Source organism: Perca flavescens, chromosome 12 (genome assembly GCF_004354835.1).
Source record: "Perca flavescens isolate YP-PL-M2 chromosome 12, PFLA_1.0, whole genome shotgun sequence".
NCBI lineage: Eukaryota > Metazoa > Chordata > Actinopteri > Perciformes > Percidae > Perca > Perca flavescens.
The window spans coordinates 24,933,814-24,949,126 of record NC_041342.1 but is presented as its reverse complement, the minus strand read 5'-3'; the positions used below and the strand labels follow the sequence as shown (position 1 = coordinate 24,949,126).

At 38.3% G+C, this 15,313-nt stretch overlaps 1 protein-coding gene across 1 annotated transcript in view; it reads left to right on the top strand.

The window, feature by feature from the left end:
* si:ch211-14a17.10 (golgin subfamily B member 1) overlaps positions 1-15,313 on the top strand; it is a 33,187-nt gene that overhangs the window by 2,998 nt on the left and 14,876 nt on the right. The window contains exons 2-39 of the mRNA XM_028592822.1: positions 2,854-2,924; positions 3,029-3,073; positions 3,178-3,202; positions 3,354-3,422; positions 3,508-3,597; positions 3,705-3,773; positions 3,900-3,992; positions 4,416-4,502; positions 4,727-4,825; positions 6,379-6,444; positions 6,552-6,641; positions 6,759-6,845; positions 6,942-7,031; positions 7,417-7,506; positions 7,987-8,073; positions 8,209-8,271; positions 8,358-8,420; positions 8,511-8,579; positions 8,721-8,804; positions 9,095-9,181; positions 9,291-9,374; positions 9,485-9,553; positions 9,670-9,741; positions 9,918-9,998; positions 10,079-10,168; positions 11,140-11,202; positions 11,291-11,353; positions 11,985-12,053; positions 12,196-12,279; positions 12,558-12,644; positions 12,754-12,837; positions 12,966-13,034; positions 13,137-13,226; positions 13,315-13,404; positions 13,485-13,574; positions 13,692-13,781; positions 13,872-13,949; positions 14,155-14,217. Of these exons, the coding sequence (XP_028448623.1) occupies positions 2,854-2,924; positions 3,029-3,073; positions 3,178-3,202; positions 3,354-3,422; positions 3,508-3,597; positions 3,705-3,773; positions 3,900-3,992; positions 4,416-4,502; positions 4,727-4,825; positions 6,379-6,444; positions 6,552-6,641; positions 6,759-6,845; positions 6,942-7,031; positions 7,417-7,506; positions 7,987-8,073; positions 8,209-8,271; positions 8,358-8,420; positions 8,511-8,579; positions 8,721-8,804; positions 9,095-9,181; positions 9,291-9,374; positions 9,485-9,553; positions 9,670-9,741; positions 9,918-9,998; positions 10,079-10,168; positions 11,140-11,202; positions 11,291-11,353; positions 11,985-12,053; positions 12,196-12,279; positions 12,558-12,644; positions 12,754-12,837; positions 12,966-13,034; positions 13,137-13,226; positions 13,315-13,404; positions 13,485-13,574; positions 13,692-13,781; positions 13,872-13,949; positions 14,155-14,217 (2,940 nt within the window). The remainder of the gene's footprint in view (positions 1-2,853; positions 2,925-3,028; positions 3,074-3,177; positions 3,203-3,353; positions 3,423-3,507; positions 3,598-3,704; positions 3,774-3,899; positions 3,993-4,415; positions 4,503-4,726; positions 4,826-6,378; positions 6,445-6,551; positions 6,642-6,758; positions 6,846-6,941; positions 7,032-7,416; positions 7,507-7,986; positions 8,074-8,208; positions 8,272-8,357; positions 8,421-8,510; positions 8,580-8,720; positions 8,805-9,094; positions 9,182-9,290; positions 9,375-9,484; positions 9,554-9,669; positions 9,742-9,917; positions 9,999-10,078; positions 10,169-11,139; positions 11,203-11,290; positions 11,354-11,984; positions 12,054-12,195; positions 12,280-12,557; positions 12,645-12,753; positions 12,838-12,965; positions 13,035-13,136; positions 13,227-13,314; positions 13,405-13,484; positions 13,575-13,691; positions 13,782-13,871; positions 13,950-14,154; positions 14,218-15,313) is intronic.

The window sequence follows — 15,313 nt, the reverse complement described above, 5'->3', positions numbered from 1 at the left end:
CACTATAACGTTACATGTAACAGCATGACAGTTATGCCTTACAAAATATGCCAAGTGGGCAAACTTTGAAGGCTTCTACCACAGCCTAACTTAAGTATCAGAATACACTAACTTGTCTTTTTGTATTTGTATGTCTTACTGTCTGTTTTCTGGACCGTGTGTGTCCGTAATAAAAGCTTTGATTGATTGATTGATTAACAAAGCGGACCAGGACAAGTTATGTTGTTTAAACTAACCATGAAAAGGTAACACTAGCAATGTTAGTTATCTATAATGTTTTACATTTATAAGGCTGTACGGCTGCAGGCAGCCACTGTCGAGTTATGGTCATTCTGACAAACAGAGGTTAACAAAGACCACTACACGTTAAAGTCAAAAAACTTGAGCTGGACACTAAAATTGGTGTAAAAACACCAGCTAGTGTGAAGCTAACGTTAGTTAATGCTAACTTTTTGTGCTAGCGATGCTTCATTTCCAGCTGTCCACCTATTTTCCCTTTATGTGTTAATGACAAAAAAAAAATGCCACTGCGGGATAATGTCCCAAAGTATCTATTCAAAAAGGCTAATATCTTTCACATGTCTTACCTGTGGGCTGCGCCAGCAGGTTGCCTTGGCGGAGCGGACGCTATGCTGACTGCCGAGTGAATACTGTGGTGCTACATTCAATGTCATACATGGAAGTGGGAGAAGTCATTGTTCCCGCCGAACTGCACAATCAGTTTATTGCTCTTATAGTGTAATTGGTACCATGTGTTGTCCAATACAATTTTTTAAATGGAACTTTGTCACTTGCATCAGTTTATTAAGTAAACATCACATGTATATAGTGGATAGAAAGCATTCAGTCATAGTTCTAACAGTAACACCATTTCCTGAAGTCAACATGACAGAGGAGTCTTCTGCCTTCGTTGTTAGGCTGTCATTCATAATACCACGCCCCTCTGAGTTGAAGCCACGCCCCCCACGCAAAATCAGGGCCAAAAGTCTGAAACGAAAAAAAAATTATCTGAAAGTGAAAACAGATCTGAAAACGAAAAAAAGATTTGAAAAAAAAAAAAGATTTGAAGTAAAAAAAAAATAAGTTTTGAATCTGAAAACATGAAATGTGGAACTGAAAACAAATATTAAAGTGAAAAATGAAAATTTATAATTTATTCAAAATAATTCCAGAATTTAATCTATATTTTATTCAAACTGAAAGAAAAATTGGTACACTTATTTTAAGTTTGAATACATGGTTTTATTTTTTCCAAGTTTTGACCAAAACTTAAATTTTCAATTTCAAGCTTTATTTTTTCAACTATATATATTTTTTTCAAATGAACAAAACATTTGGCCCTGATTTAGCTCCATACATTTCCCCCGCGACTGACGCGCGCACGCACGCACGCACGCACGCACGCACACACACACACACACACAATCACACACGGTGGATGCAGGAAAAAACGCAGATGACCTAAAATGAGGACAGCTATGCTCGTTATTGTAAGTGCAATGATAAGTTAAAGTCCAATAAGTACTTTATCAAACCGTATGAATGTGTGTGTGTGTGTGTGTGTGTGTGTGTGTGTGTGTTTGTGTGTGTGGCCAGGATAGGACATTAACTAACAATGTGATCAACAAGCCACTGACAGTGACAGATATGTTCATATTTGATTCATTCAATAAATTATTATTTTTTTGTCTTAAATCCAGCCATTTTCCTATTATACCAACATTTGCAGCATCCTGAGCCTTTTAAGGTTCCCTAGGAAATCTCAGCCCAGAGTAATTAATTAATAGTACTAATTATTATTCTCCCCAAAACAAGTTTCCTTTTTATTTTTAAAGAACTATAAAAAAAAATTCAACTTTTTTTGCACCTTTCACTGTCTTCTGCAACTTCATTGCAACACACATACAAAAGACACCACAACTTTTATCGCAATTTTTAACAAAAGCTCCCGTGAAATCAGGCATTTTGGGCCGCAACAATCTCAAAAAAGGCTGTGAAATCCTGGAGGGACTGCCCTTGTGTGTTTTTTCATGTGTTATGGTCAACATTCACCAGTGTTTTTTTGTTGTTGTGGTGCGCGTAAGCTACTCTTGATTTTGTCAGTCATCCCATCTCTTATGCTGTGTCTCTATGATCCTATCCTGTCCTATTCATGGTAGCCTACTCGTGGACATTGCGCCGTCATCACGTGCTGTAGTAGGGGGGCCCGCCTTGATAATCCTGCATAGGGGCCCGGTGTTGGCTAGTTATGCCACTGACCTCCTGCCCTCTTTCGTCATTCTGGGCAGCATAGATGCAGGAATACTCTCACCTTGAAGATTCTCCTCCCTTTCACGTCGGCATATTTGTGTGAGGCAGGATTCTCAGAAATGACTGCAATCAAAACGAAATACCGCAATCGTGCACAAATCGAGGATGATTTGAGGCTACGTTTATCAGACATTTTGCCAAGAAATTGGAGGGGGGGGCCCAACTGCAATGGACCAGCATTGGGGGACCCAGCTTGCAAAGGTTGAGAACCCCTGATTTAGCCCAATATTACAAATTTGTGTCAAAGTGCTTTACAATCTGTACATAATACAACACCCTCTGTCCTTTAGAAAGAAACTAAAACTCCCCCTAAAATAATGGAAAAACACCTCAGGAAGAGCAACTGAGGAGGGGTCCCTCTCTCAGGATGGACAGATCATGTGTACAGAATAAGCCAAAAGAATAAAATTACATTATAGACAATCAGGATGACAAAAGTATAGATAGATTGTATACAAAGTAAGGTAAGGAACAGTAATGCACCCGTAGTACTCAGTAAGCACTGACTAACATGTTAATGCTGAATTGTCTCTGTTTTCTCAGTCCGTCGGGGTATGCATGATTCAATTGATGATATAAAAAATCCAGAGACAGACCACATCTCGCGGATCCCAGTGAGTCCCCAAAACTGTGACACATCAAGTGAGATAAAAACACATTTAATGCCGCAATTTGGGCCATCCTTATAATTCTCTATCTTCTGCTGTGTTCTCTTCAGATAACCCTACCAGAAGGAATTGATCCCAAGAATATAAATGTAACGGTATGTTTTTAAAACTTTTATCTCATAAAAATATTCAAGAATGTTTTTTACATCTACTTTTTATATTTATGTCAACCAATCCAATATATTTTGTTCTCTCGTAGTCAATAACCATCAAAACATGTACTGGTGAGTGGTTCTTTATATGAAAAGTCAAGTCTCCCATTTCGAATGCACACAATTGCTTAGGCTGATGTAGAGGACATAGCATAACACTTTATAAACAAATTGTGACAAACTCTTTCTTTTATCTTCCTAAAATGTTAACATGCCGTGTCAGATATGACGGAACAGCTGGCACAGCTTAACATTCGGCTTCAACAGACAAATCTCCGCAACAGCCACCTAGGTGAGAATTCAACTTTTTTTTACAACCTGAGGTACATCACTAGTTAGGACTGTTGCTCTGACTTTACCTGCACTATTTCTGACAGATAATGAAGCCTTTGGGTTGAGGAGGGAAGTCAGACAGCTGAACCTGCAGCTTGCCACATGCAGCGCGACAGCCTCAGCTATTACTGGCTGTAAGTGTTTGATTGTAAATCATACTCGACATACACGACACATGTTCAGGTGATACACATGGAACGACATAAACCAATGTTAAACTGTGTATTTAATTCCTGGACAGCTTATCAAACCCAGCTCCTCAACAAAATGAAGCAGCTTCTGGAGACATTTGATAGTGATACATTTCTGAGTAAGTTTACCTGACTTGGGGTTAAACCATCATATTTTGTTAATGTGTTGCTGCACATGTCACTTTACATTTCTTATTATATGGCAATGAGTTTCTGTTTAATCTAATACTAATGTTTTTTTCTAGTCCTGAAAATCATTGCACTGACCAGGGAGGTGAATACATTACAGAAGAAGATCAAACATGCTGCTAATGCTACTGAAACCTCTGAAATCGAAGGTGAGTGTTGTTTTATTGCTTTGCTCTACATCTGCAAAGCTTTTACAATTCAGCACCGTACTCTCCCATTACTGTTGATACAATAAACTCTAATATGATTTTTAACTTGAATTATTTGTAACGTACAAAAGCTTTTTTTGCACACCTCTTTTGTCAGGCAAGTGCATAGGATATGATCAAAAGTAGCAGATCAAAAGCTTAAAGAAAGTCCCGCACATTGACCATTACGCAAGCAATAATTTATTTAGAAAAATACAAGGTTTCGGTCTTAGACCTTCATCAGGTAAACTCAGGTAAATCAGGTAACTTGAATTATTTGAACTCGGCTTGAACTGCATCTTCAAATGCTTATTCTGTGAGGATGGCGTTGTTAGCTAATGTCTTTGAATTCCAATGTTTGACATGTGAACTTGTGTCTCGCAGTGCTGCAGAGAGAGCAGCAAGAGAAGATCAATGAACTGAACATGAAGACGCAGCAGATGGAAATCAGCCACCCAAACTCGGCGCTCAGTAAGATTTATAAGACATTTGTTGAACAGCTGTGAGCAGTGGTGAAGTCCCAAGATGCTGATCTATTTTGATTTGTATAAACTTTATATAGAAGCTATACACAATCTTTATATATAAACTTTACACAAACTTTATATATACACTATAAAGCTATACACAAACTTTTTATTAGCTGTAAGCAGTAGAAAATGGTTCTGATCAGACTTGTTTTTGTGTGTGTTCAGTTCTTCAGATCATCTCACTGCAAAATCAGATCTGGGATAAGGAACGGGCACAATCAAGAAGAGGAGAAATTAATCGTCAGCTGGACAACAACATTTTAGGTAAATTGCTGCCCAATTGACTGAAATATTTGTTTATTTGCATGTTAAGGTTTAGTTTTTTAAGGTTTAAAAATTGTTCGTCCGTAATTCAGTTGATAAATCTGAAGTGAGGCTTTTGAGACAAGAACCCATTTTTCCTTTAACAAATCAAATGTCTAAATTAGAATGAAAGTGCACCATTGTGAAATTTAATACAGTCAGCGTTTTTTGCTGCCTTAGCCTTACTTGGTCTTGTAGCTTATGTGGCTAGAGTTGGCAAACTTAAACTGTGCTGTATAATGCACACTACTGTCTCAGTTTTCTAACTTTATTACTCTTCCGCATTTGTGCTGCTAACAATAGCTTAACATATTAGCTAAATGAGTTAGCTACATTTAGAAGTTTATGCTATGATGCATTCACATGCTCCTCAGATGGTCCCATTTCCTGAGTTGGGAAGTCTTACTTCCCGAGTTCATTGTGTTCATAAGATTAAGGTTGTAAAGTGGAAACAACATGGACGCTACAAAGAAGATGCGCTGCATTTTATTGTTCAGAGATTTTAAGCAACATGTTGATAGCTGTTTCCAGTATTCATTTTCAGTTTGAAGTTTTATATTAATGATTTTGTCCCAGACTTGTTGCTGCCGCAGTACATTCCCTTAAAACCATTAAAATATTGCTTTACCTGACATGTTATTCGTGTTATCAGGATTGTTAATGTTAATAAATAACTTTTCTAACTAATCCATGTCACTCTGCGTGGACAGCAACTGAAGGTTACAACCTCATATTACAAATTACATGTGAGCAAAAGATTGATATGCAATACATGAAATTAATAAAACGTTTCGTAGCCCAACATTTATTTTCATCTGCCATGTTTTTGCGTAATATGACGTCAAAGCGGCAAGTCAGGTACCAAAATTTAGCTGTGTTGTGGGGGTGTTCACCTGAATTTTCCCAGTTGGGAACCAATTTTTTCGATTATTCTGACACCACATGAATGCAGCACTAAACAGGTCCCATATTATGCTCATTTTCAGGTTCATACTTGTATTTTTTACATGCTTTAATGTAAAAACACATTATTTTTCTCTTACTGTCTGTCAGAATATACCTGTCTGAGACACTCCGTTTAAGCGTCTGTCTCTTTAAGCCCCCCCCCTCTAAAAAGCCCAGTCTGGTCTGATTCGTCAGTGTTTGTGGTTTATCCACGCTCCCTTGAGTCTTTGCACCATCATTGCAGAGGGGAATGACTGTAACAGCAATTTAGCGGCACTTTCTATAATATAGTTGTGTGAAAGAAAAAAAAACATATATATATACCTGCATTGTTATTAAAAAAAGTACTGGAAATCTCACTTTTTACTATATGGGACCTTAAAGTATTTAGCAGTATCACATGATTGTTTGTCGCCGCTGATCCTAAAAGTTACATAATCTCACTTTTACGTCATGTCACTTTATATCTTCTTCCTGTGTAGAAGTTTTTTTTTGCAGGAATCCATCTGTTTGCATTAAATGTCTGTGTTTATGATTTGTTCTCTGCTTAATCACTTTCACTTCATCAGCTCTACAAGGGCAGCTGGACAGGAAGATCAGTGAGCTGCGAGCCAAAGAAGATGCAGACTCAGCTAGTCAGTGCATCTCTCCACATCTGTCAATATTTTCTTTATAAATAACAATGTTAAAGGTTCGGATCAGGATGTAACTTTTCCTGACACATTCTCTGTTGGTCGTCCAGTGCTGGAGCTGATTTCTGTGCATAGTAAGATCACAGTGATGCAGAGGCTCATCACTGTCCACATTGAGAGATCCAGAGCTAGTGCTGCTGGTGAGTCCCTATACTTTGTGTCCATACTGATATCTTATAGTGTTATTAGATCCTGTCTTATCCTGTATGTGACAAATGTTATGTTACTAAAGCTTCATTTCTTGTTAATTTATTTAGATTACCAGAGGCAGTGGAAGCAAAAAGCTGATCTCCTTAGAAGAAAGATCGTACTGTTGAACCGTGATGAGAGTAACACAGAACTTAGTAAGTGTGCAACTTAACAAAATGCAGTTTTTGTTGTTGTTATAGTTGGGTTTACTACAGCATTTATTTGACATCCTTGATATTTTTTTTATCCAGCCAAGGAAATCTTGATTCTGCAGACAGAGGTGGAGCATTTTAGACAGTTAATGATAAACGCCAAAAAGACAACGGAGTCCCAAATTAAAGGTGAGCAGCTCTATGAAACTTGATTTACTTAAATTTATTAAGATGAAATTCACACTTTTACTTATCGAATCAGGGGTTATGAATTGATAAACTAAAAGAAACAAACCTTACAGTTCCTTGATTAAGTGTGCGTTTGTGTGTGTATGTGTGTGTGTGTGTGTGTGTGTGTGTGTGTGTGTGTGTGTGTGTGTGTGTGTGTGTGTGTGTGTGTGCGTGCATGCCTGCATGCGTGAATTTGTGTGGTCACTCTTGATTTTTGTTATACTGTATTCTTATTTTTGTTATTTATGCTTATATTTTAATATGTTAATATAAAGCACTTTGAGTTTACCTGTGATGAAAGGTTCTTTAAAAAATACAATTTCCATTGTTATTTTCATCCTAGAGCTAAGAGTTATTTTGGAGGAAGAGAAGAAACAGCAAGCTAACTTACAGAAACACCTGGAGGAAACAGACTATACCCAGTCACAAGTCAGTAAGTATGAGTATTAAAAAGAGGCGGTCCAATCTCTGCCTTGTATTTTACCAAAATCTTTCCATTTTAAATGGTGTGTTATCTCCACAGGGATAACACCAACGAAGCACCTGTTAACAGCATACTTATTCAATTTCAATTCAGTTCAATTTTATTTATAGTATCAAATCATAACAAGAGTTATCTCGAGACACTTTACAGATAGAGTAGGTCTAGACCACACTCTATAATTTACAGAGCCCAAACAATTCTAATAATTCCCCCATGAGCAAGCAGTGTGATAGTTGGTAGGCGGTATCTGACGGTGCCGGTTGGGGATTTGATCAACAGTGACAATAGTAGTCACTTTAAAGATAATGGAATAGTGACTTAAAATGATAGTCGTAGTAGTTCATGTCATATCATGGCGCTGCAGGGCGTTACAGGATATACCACCTTATACCACCTCCAAAAGACTTTTCTTTTTTTTTCATCGACCAGTCATGAAATTCATCAGCGTAATGAAAGAGGTGAGAGAGCTGGACGATGATGAGCAGCACCATACGACATCAACAAGTCAAGCCACCAGTGAGTCCTCTTCTACTACTTCTACTGTTAAAGTCAGGCAGGAAATCAGCTGAAACAGCCACAAACTGATCCCATAAATAGTTGGTATCTTACACTTGGACTCAAATCTCATCCATTTCATTATTTTTAAATCAGCTCTTCAGACTCTGCTTCAAGCCAAAGAAAAGGAATTTGCCAAAGCTCAGGCTGAAATAAATGGTGAGTCCATTAAAAAGTGCTCCGAAAACTTCAAAGCACTATTTCAGTTGATCGTTTCGATGACCTGACTTTATCCTGTGCAACAGAGCTGCAGAGGAAATTGCAATTAAAGAGCAAAGAATGCTCTGGACTTGAGGAAAGATATGAGGGTAAGTTGTAAACACGACTTCAGCTAAAGGCTCTGATGAGTCATATTGTAGTTTCAGTTCTGATTTGGGTTATGTGTGTGTTTCTATCAGCGGTAAAGACTGAAATTGAACAGAAGATTGTAGAACTGAACAGAACCAGAAACTCCAAAGCAGCACTCAGTGAGTAGCGTTCCTATGCAGCATTTCCATTAGTGTTTAACTAAAGCTGAAATCTCTCCATAAGAGCTCTCTCCTGCTTTGTTTTTTCTTCTTCAGAAGTATAAGATGTGTAGTGATGTTTGCTCTGTTTATCTGATTCAGTTCTGAACGTGATAAACCTGCATGGTGATCTGAAGACTCTGAGGGATCTGATCTCCGCTGCAAGTGATCCAGACAGGATCTCAGGTGAGTCACACATTGAATGTTTCTCACTGCAAATATGTATCTTTAATAACCATTTAGTTTCGCATTGAGAAAGTTCAGTCAGATGTTGCTTTGATTGATCCGCTTGTTAGAGCAAAATGACCTGCTTTGGTTAAAACATTTTTTAAATGCACTCATTACATGATCATATTTTCGTCATTTCTTGTAACCAAAGTGAATTAGTTTTTAAACACTTATTTACATCTTTTTGTGTCACATTTATTGTCTCTGCCTCTCCCAGTTATCACTGTTATCACTTTGTCTCCACACAGAGCTGCAGAGGCAACTGGAGGAGAAACAAGAAGAACTTAACTCCAAGACTGCTGACATGGAGAGACTGATTCCCAACCCCAAAATAAGTAAGCACATTGATTTTATACACTGTGATCACCTTGGTCAACTGTTGAAGTCCAAAATGAATTCTAATTCATGAACATCTTTGAAACGATGCAACCTCGTGTGTTTCAGTTTTAAAAATCATCGAGCTGCAGAACAACATCTGGGACCTTCAGAAAAAGGCTGCCAATGAAAGCACTGGTGACGATGTAAAAGGTTAGTCTATTTTGAACGCCAAATGTACCAATTCAGAGTGACATCATTTGAGAAATGAAATCACAAATGACAAATGTAATCGACATTAAAGACTATTCACTTTCTCCTAGATTTGCAAGACAGAGTGAAGGGCCTTATCAGTGAATTAGACGACAATGGTGACGACAACACAAAACTGAGTGAGTTTTTTAAATATCTGTGAGCAGGAAGTTTTCTTTCATCATCCCTCTGATCATATTACAGTATCTCTTCAATTACACTACATGTTTGCCCTCTCTATTGTGGTGCGCTTCAGTGCTGACGATCATAACGCTGCAGAGTCAGGTGGAGCAGCTGCAGAGACAGTTACCAACCACTCTGGTAACACGTAAGTATCTCCAGCGAACCTTTTCAGCAATCCCCAAGCAAACAAAAGATCACCTGCTGCTAAGGTTGTCTGTATTGTATTGTAATTGTATTGCATTGTCTATATTTGTATGATTTTATCCTGACATTCTTCATGCAACTAATACATATGTTTTAATTTCTTTAAATTTGTCTCAGAGCTCACTGATGATCTGAAGAATGAGCTGCAGAAATACGTCAACGAGCTGAATGAGAAAAACCCGACAACTGCCAGGTTGAGTAAGTAAAGAGGGAACATGGTGTCCACATTCATAGCTGAGGAAATGGTGTGTATCATATGTTCTTTCTGTGTTCCTAAGTTCTGACAATCACTGATCTGCAAAACCAACTCAGGAACCTAGAAAAAGGAGAGCACAATAAGGACCAAACAGCGTCTGCTGCAATTACTAGTGAGTGTCTCATTTCTCTGCTTTGACCATTATTGAGTTCATGTATTAAGCGTGATTTATGCTTCTGTGTTAAATCTACGCCGTGGCTACGTACGTAGGTACGTGGACACACGGACCCTACGCCAGACCCTACGCCGTAGCCTGACGTGCACCTCTCGGAAAATCTAACCAAACGTCGCGGCGACGCAACGTCGCTCGGCCGTGGCTTGGTAGCGTTGCATTTCCCCCCCGACTCATTTCCTGGTTTTCCTTCTCTATAAACTACATGAAATCAAGGAGAGGGTTAACTTTTCCTGCCCCAGCTTTCCCACCGTGGTCAGAAAGCACAGGGGAGACACTTTGTTTCTCTCACTATGACTCTAGAGTTGGTACTCGCTCTGAAGCTTATCGCCGTCACTCTCTCACTCGCTCTACCACACACTCCCCACGCACACACACATGCCAGCCCTGCTGTTCTCTTAAAGAGATCGACGCACAAGTATAAACTTCAGGCCACTCTCGTTTCATGCCTCCCATCTCATGCCTGGGCGTGTCCAACGGTAAATTCAGAGGGTCAGAATACGAAATCGCGAATTATTTTATAAATAAAGTCACGGTTAAGTTAGTGAGCATGATACAATTAATTGAACGCCGTTTAAACTCTTAAATTAACGATAGCCACACATAGCCTATAGTTGGCAGATTTGTGGATGTTAATGTTGTCTCCCTGATGTCAACGTTTGTTCTTTATTTGATGACTTAACTTTTTTTCACCCACATAATACTAAAATTAATACACTTTTACAATTATAACATATGAGACCACAGAAGAGTAGGCTACAATAAAAAGGTTTTAATGCCTCCCATTAGAAGGGGATCTGATATCTAAATACGTAGTAGGCTATGGCGTAGTAGGGTATATCTATGTGGAGCCTCCGCAGGACCATAAATCACAATTTAGCAATAGCTGAAGCATACCTGACTTTTCCTAGAGCTGAGAGAACAACTGAAGGCAAAAGTGGAGGAGCGCATCCGTGATCAAGTTGAGATCAAGGGTGAGTTCAGCACTAGCATATGTAGGTTTCTCTAACAAGCTACAAAAAAGCAATAAACAAAAAAGATGAATGTGTTTTTTTTTAATAGCTCTGCAGAATAAACTGAACCAGACGGAGGCACAGTGTACCGGGTTCGAGCACAAACTTAAAGGTGAGTGTAGTGTGTGACTTGTTACTTACTGTCCGTGCAGGACAGTAACGTCTCACCCTTTTGACTCCATTCAGGAAAATGAATGGGTTTAATGTCAAAAATAAAATAAAATGAATTGTTGTTAGAAATGAATATACAACAATACACATAATAATAATAATAATAATAATAATAATAATAATAATAATAATAATAAGTCTAAAACTGGTGTAGTCTGCTATAGCTCATTATGCTTACCCTTTTACAATCCAATACAGGCAGACAAATCTGTACATACTAATGGCAATGTGGCTTTCTGATCATGTATATTTAGGTCCTCACGATTTTTTTTTTAAACATGCAAATTCCTCTCAAATCATATTGACTTTCATTTCAAACAACCTTTGGATACTTTTTCAGGTAATAACTATTGGAAAGGTGAAGCGAACAATGAGGGGGAGAGGGGACAACCCTGGCAGATGTTGCCTGTCAAAACCACAACTATTGGGATTAGCATAAAGAAAAAAAGTTGTATCTTAGAAATATATTGTTCACAGTCCTCAGATAGCCCTGTTTAAGGTATTCAAATGTTTGAACTTGTTCTGTCTGTGGGATCAGCACTTGTTACAAATGTGTCTAAATGTGCACGTAGATCTGCAGACCAACCTGGATGCCAAAATGAAGGAACTGCTGTCCAAATCTGAGTCTGTTTCTTCACTTGGTGAGTGGTGGAGCTGTGTTACCAAACTACAAAAGAACACAATAATTGTGTTGTGGTCTGCATATAAAGTTTGAAGGATAAGGAGAAACTTTAGACAGTTTAAATATGGTTCTACAGTTGCTTTTAAATGTGGTTCTTTCAGCTCTCCAGATTTCTACATTAACCCTGCAACTGGAGGAGCTGAAGAGACAACTACAGAACACGAAATCTGAAACCAAGATCAAAGGTCAGTGTGTGTGTGTGTGTGTGTGTGTGTGTGTGTGTGTGTGTGTGTGTGTGTGTGTGTGTGTGTGTGTGTGTGTGTGTGTCATTATACAGTTTAATAGTGCCCATTTGTTGACATATTCCATCTTTGCTTGATATGAAGTATTTACCATTTCTGAGATATTTGGTTTCCATTCAATTACGCACTTCAATTGGTGCACAAAATATGGGACCTGTGCAGCTTAGAGACAGAGACACATTTAGACAATGGTGTGAAATTGTTTTGTTTTTGTTCTGCAGAGCTTCAAAAACTTATAGATGAGAAAAATGATGAGCTGGCCAGAAAAACAGAAGAGCTAAAAGCAAGCAGTGCTCAACCACAAAGACGTGAGTGGAACATGATTAACAACCGACTGAAGGAGTCACAATCACTGAATTATATGTATACTCAAGATGGGAGGTTAATATGATTATCAAAGTTGAACTCTTTTTCCAGTTCTACAGATCATTGCAATACAAACACAGATTGAGAAACTGTCATATGTGGCAGCAAATGACACAGATTACGAAAAGATTAGAGGTGAGTGACAGACACATATCTTGACTAAGGAGCAGAGCAATAACGTAATAGCCTCCAAATGTTTTTAATAAACTGTCTAAACAAAACAAGCGCTCACATGATGTTGTTGTATGTCTGTTGCTCTGCAGCACTCCAAGACCATTTGAATTATTTGGTGGACGGAATTCAAGATGAAAACAATGAAAATACTAAACTGAGTGAGTCATGATCAAAATGACAGTAAAAATGAATTGTTCCGTGGTTGTTGATCATGGTGTTGTTTCCACTGAATGGATCTCATCCAAGCTTTCTTCTGTTAGTGTTTAAAATTTTGGCTCATCAAGATGAAATAGCAAGATTGGAGAAGCAAGAAAAGCGTCAGACACAAGCTGCATTGGACAGAATTAAAGGTGGGGAGCAATAAATACAGGCCACTTATTATGAATGCTTTTTCATACATTCTGAGAAAATAAAACATCCATTCTGTCTTTCTCGGAGATCTGGAGAATGAACTGGAGGACATCAGAAATCAGATAGAAGAAAAGAGACTGTTGCTGAACTCAAGTGATACAAGGATTGCCAATCTGAGTAAGTGGTTTGGTCAGAAAAAAACAAACAACAGAATTGTCAAATGGCATCAGAGAACTAAAAGTAGCTTGTTTTTTTAGCGGCTCAGATTATGGAACTTCACAAGAAAATCAAACCACTAGAAGAAGAGATATTAGACATTAGAGATACAAGCGCTGAGAACGTCAGAGGTAAAGAAAATAAAATGTGATTGTTACATTGTAATGTGCCACCAAGCAATACATACAATGATACCCAGATTTTGATTTCATGATTTTGTATTTCATTGACCTCTAAATCATCTTCAGAGCTGCAAAAGAGACTGGAATTGATAACGCGGCAACTGCAAGACAGTGAACTTCGACTCCAGGAAGCAGATGCAAAGAATTTTGACTTGAGTGAGAACATTTCTTATTTGCTAGAGTTTCGTGTCATGTTTGTTTCCTTTAAGCACAAAATAACTGCAGCTGTGTCTGTGTCTCTGCTAGTAATGGAGATTGCTGATTTGAGGACACAACTGAAAAAGGCTCAGAAAAAGGCATCCAAACCTGCTGAAAATAGCAATGGTTTGTAATTCTGTTACTTCACTACTATTGTGTCTCTGCTGTCATCCAACACATGATGTCTTACTAGAATAGATCTTTTAAATACAGAGTAAAGATTAAAGGATCTGTCTTCATCTACAACCTTCCTCCTTTATCTGGAATGATGTTAAAACAAATCTTTTTGGTCTTTCATACAACTGTGGTTATTTTTTGTCTTCTCTCTCAGAATTGGAACAACAACTACAAACACAACAAAGAATGAACATAAAACTTGAAAGCGCAAATAAAGGTATGTAGCCCACTGTACATTGTTTGACATATTGGGAAATATGCTTATTTGCTTTTTATCATAGAGTTAGATCATAAGATTGATACCGCTCATGTTTTTATGCAATAATGCTACAGCCAGAAGCCGGTTAGCTTAGCACAAAGACTGGAAACGGGGAAACTGCTAGCCTGGCTCTGTCCAAAGGTTTTAAAGTTGTTGTGTAAAAATTTTGTGTTTTTAGGTGGGGTTATGTGTCAGACTATTTCTTGGTCGGGAGCAGACATTTCCTGAAATCTCTGCAGGCTGGCTGCTTCCTCGTTTCTAGTCTTTATGCTAAGCTAAGCTAACCTGGCTTCTGGCTGTGGCTACATATTTACCATACAGACATGAGAGTGGATTTGATCTATTCTCTATCGCTCGGCAAGAAAGCAAACAAGTGCATTTCCCATAATGTTGAACTATTCCTTTGCAACTTGTTCTTGACTTGGTGTTTGATACATATCCGTCTTTTAACCTCCTTCCTCTGTCAGACTTAAAGGAAGAGGTACTGAACTGAAGGAACTGAAAATGCGCTTCACTCAGACTGATCTCATGAATTGGCGTTTATCTATGTCACGCCAATTTGTATTCCGTTTTTGCGTGTTATCACGACGCATAATCGCATTTTTGCGTGTATATCAACGCAAATCGGCCGCCATTGACCTACATTGCGAGTCAATTTCCGCCGTAGGGAGTAGTATAAAGGAACGGGGGATTGAGTAAGGAGGTGTGCGGCGATTTTTCAGCCATTACAGCCGTTTTTGTTTTTTAAATTTTTTGTTTCAATAAGCCTTACCCAATGTTTCTTTCCTAAACCCAACCATTTATTGTGTTCCTAAGCGTGTTTTTGTCGTTATTTTCCTTGTTTTTGTCACTGTTTTGTTACTAAAGCCTTTCCCTGTGTTCTTTTCCTAAACCCAACCATTTTTCTTTTTTTTTTTTTTTTTTTTTTAACAGGCGTGTGACGTTGTTCTCGCGATAGTACGTCGCGTTCTCGCGATAACACGCAACGTGGCGAGGCCACGTGGTGGATGTGTTTACATCAGCTGTATACAGCGTAGGCATACACGTGGATAGC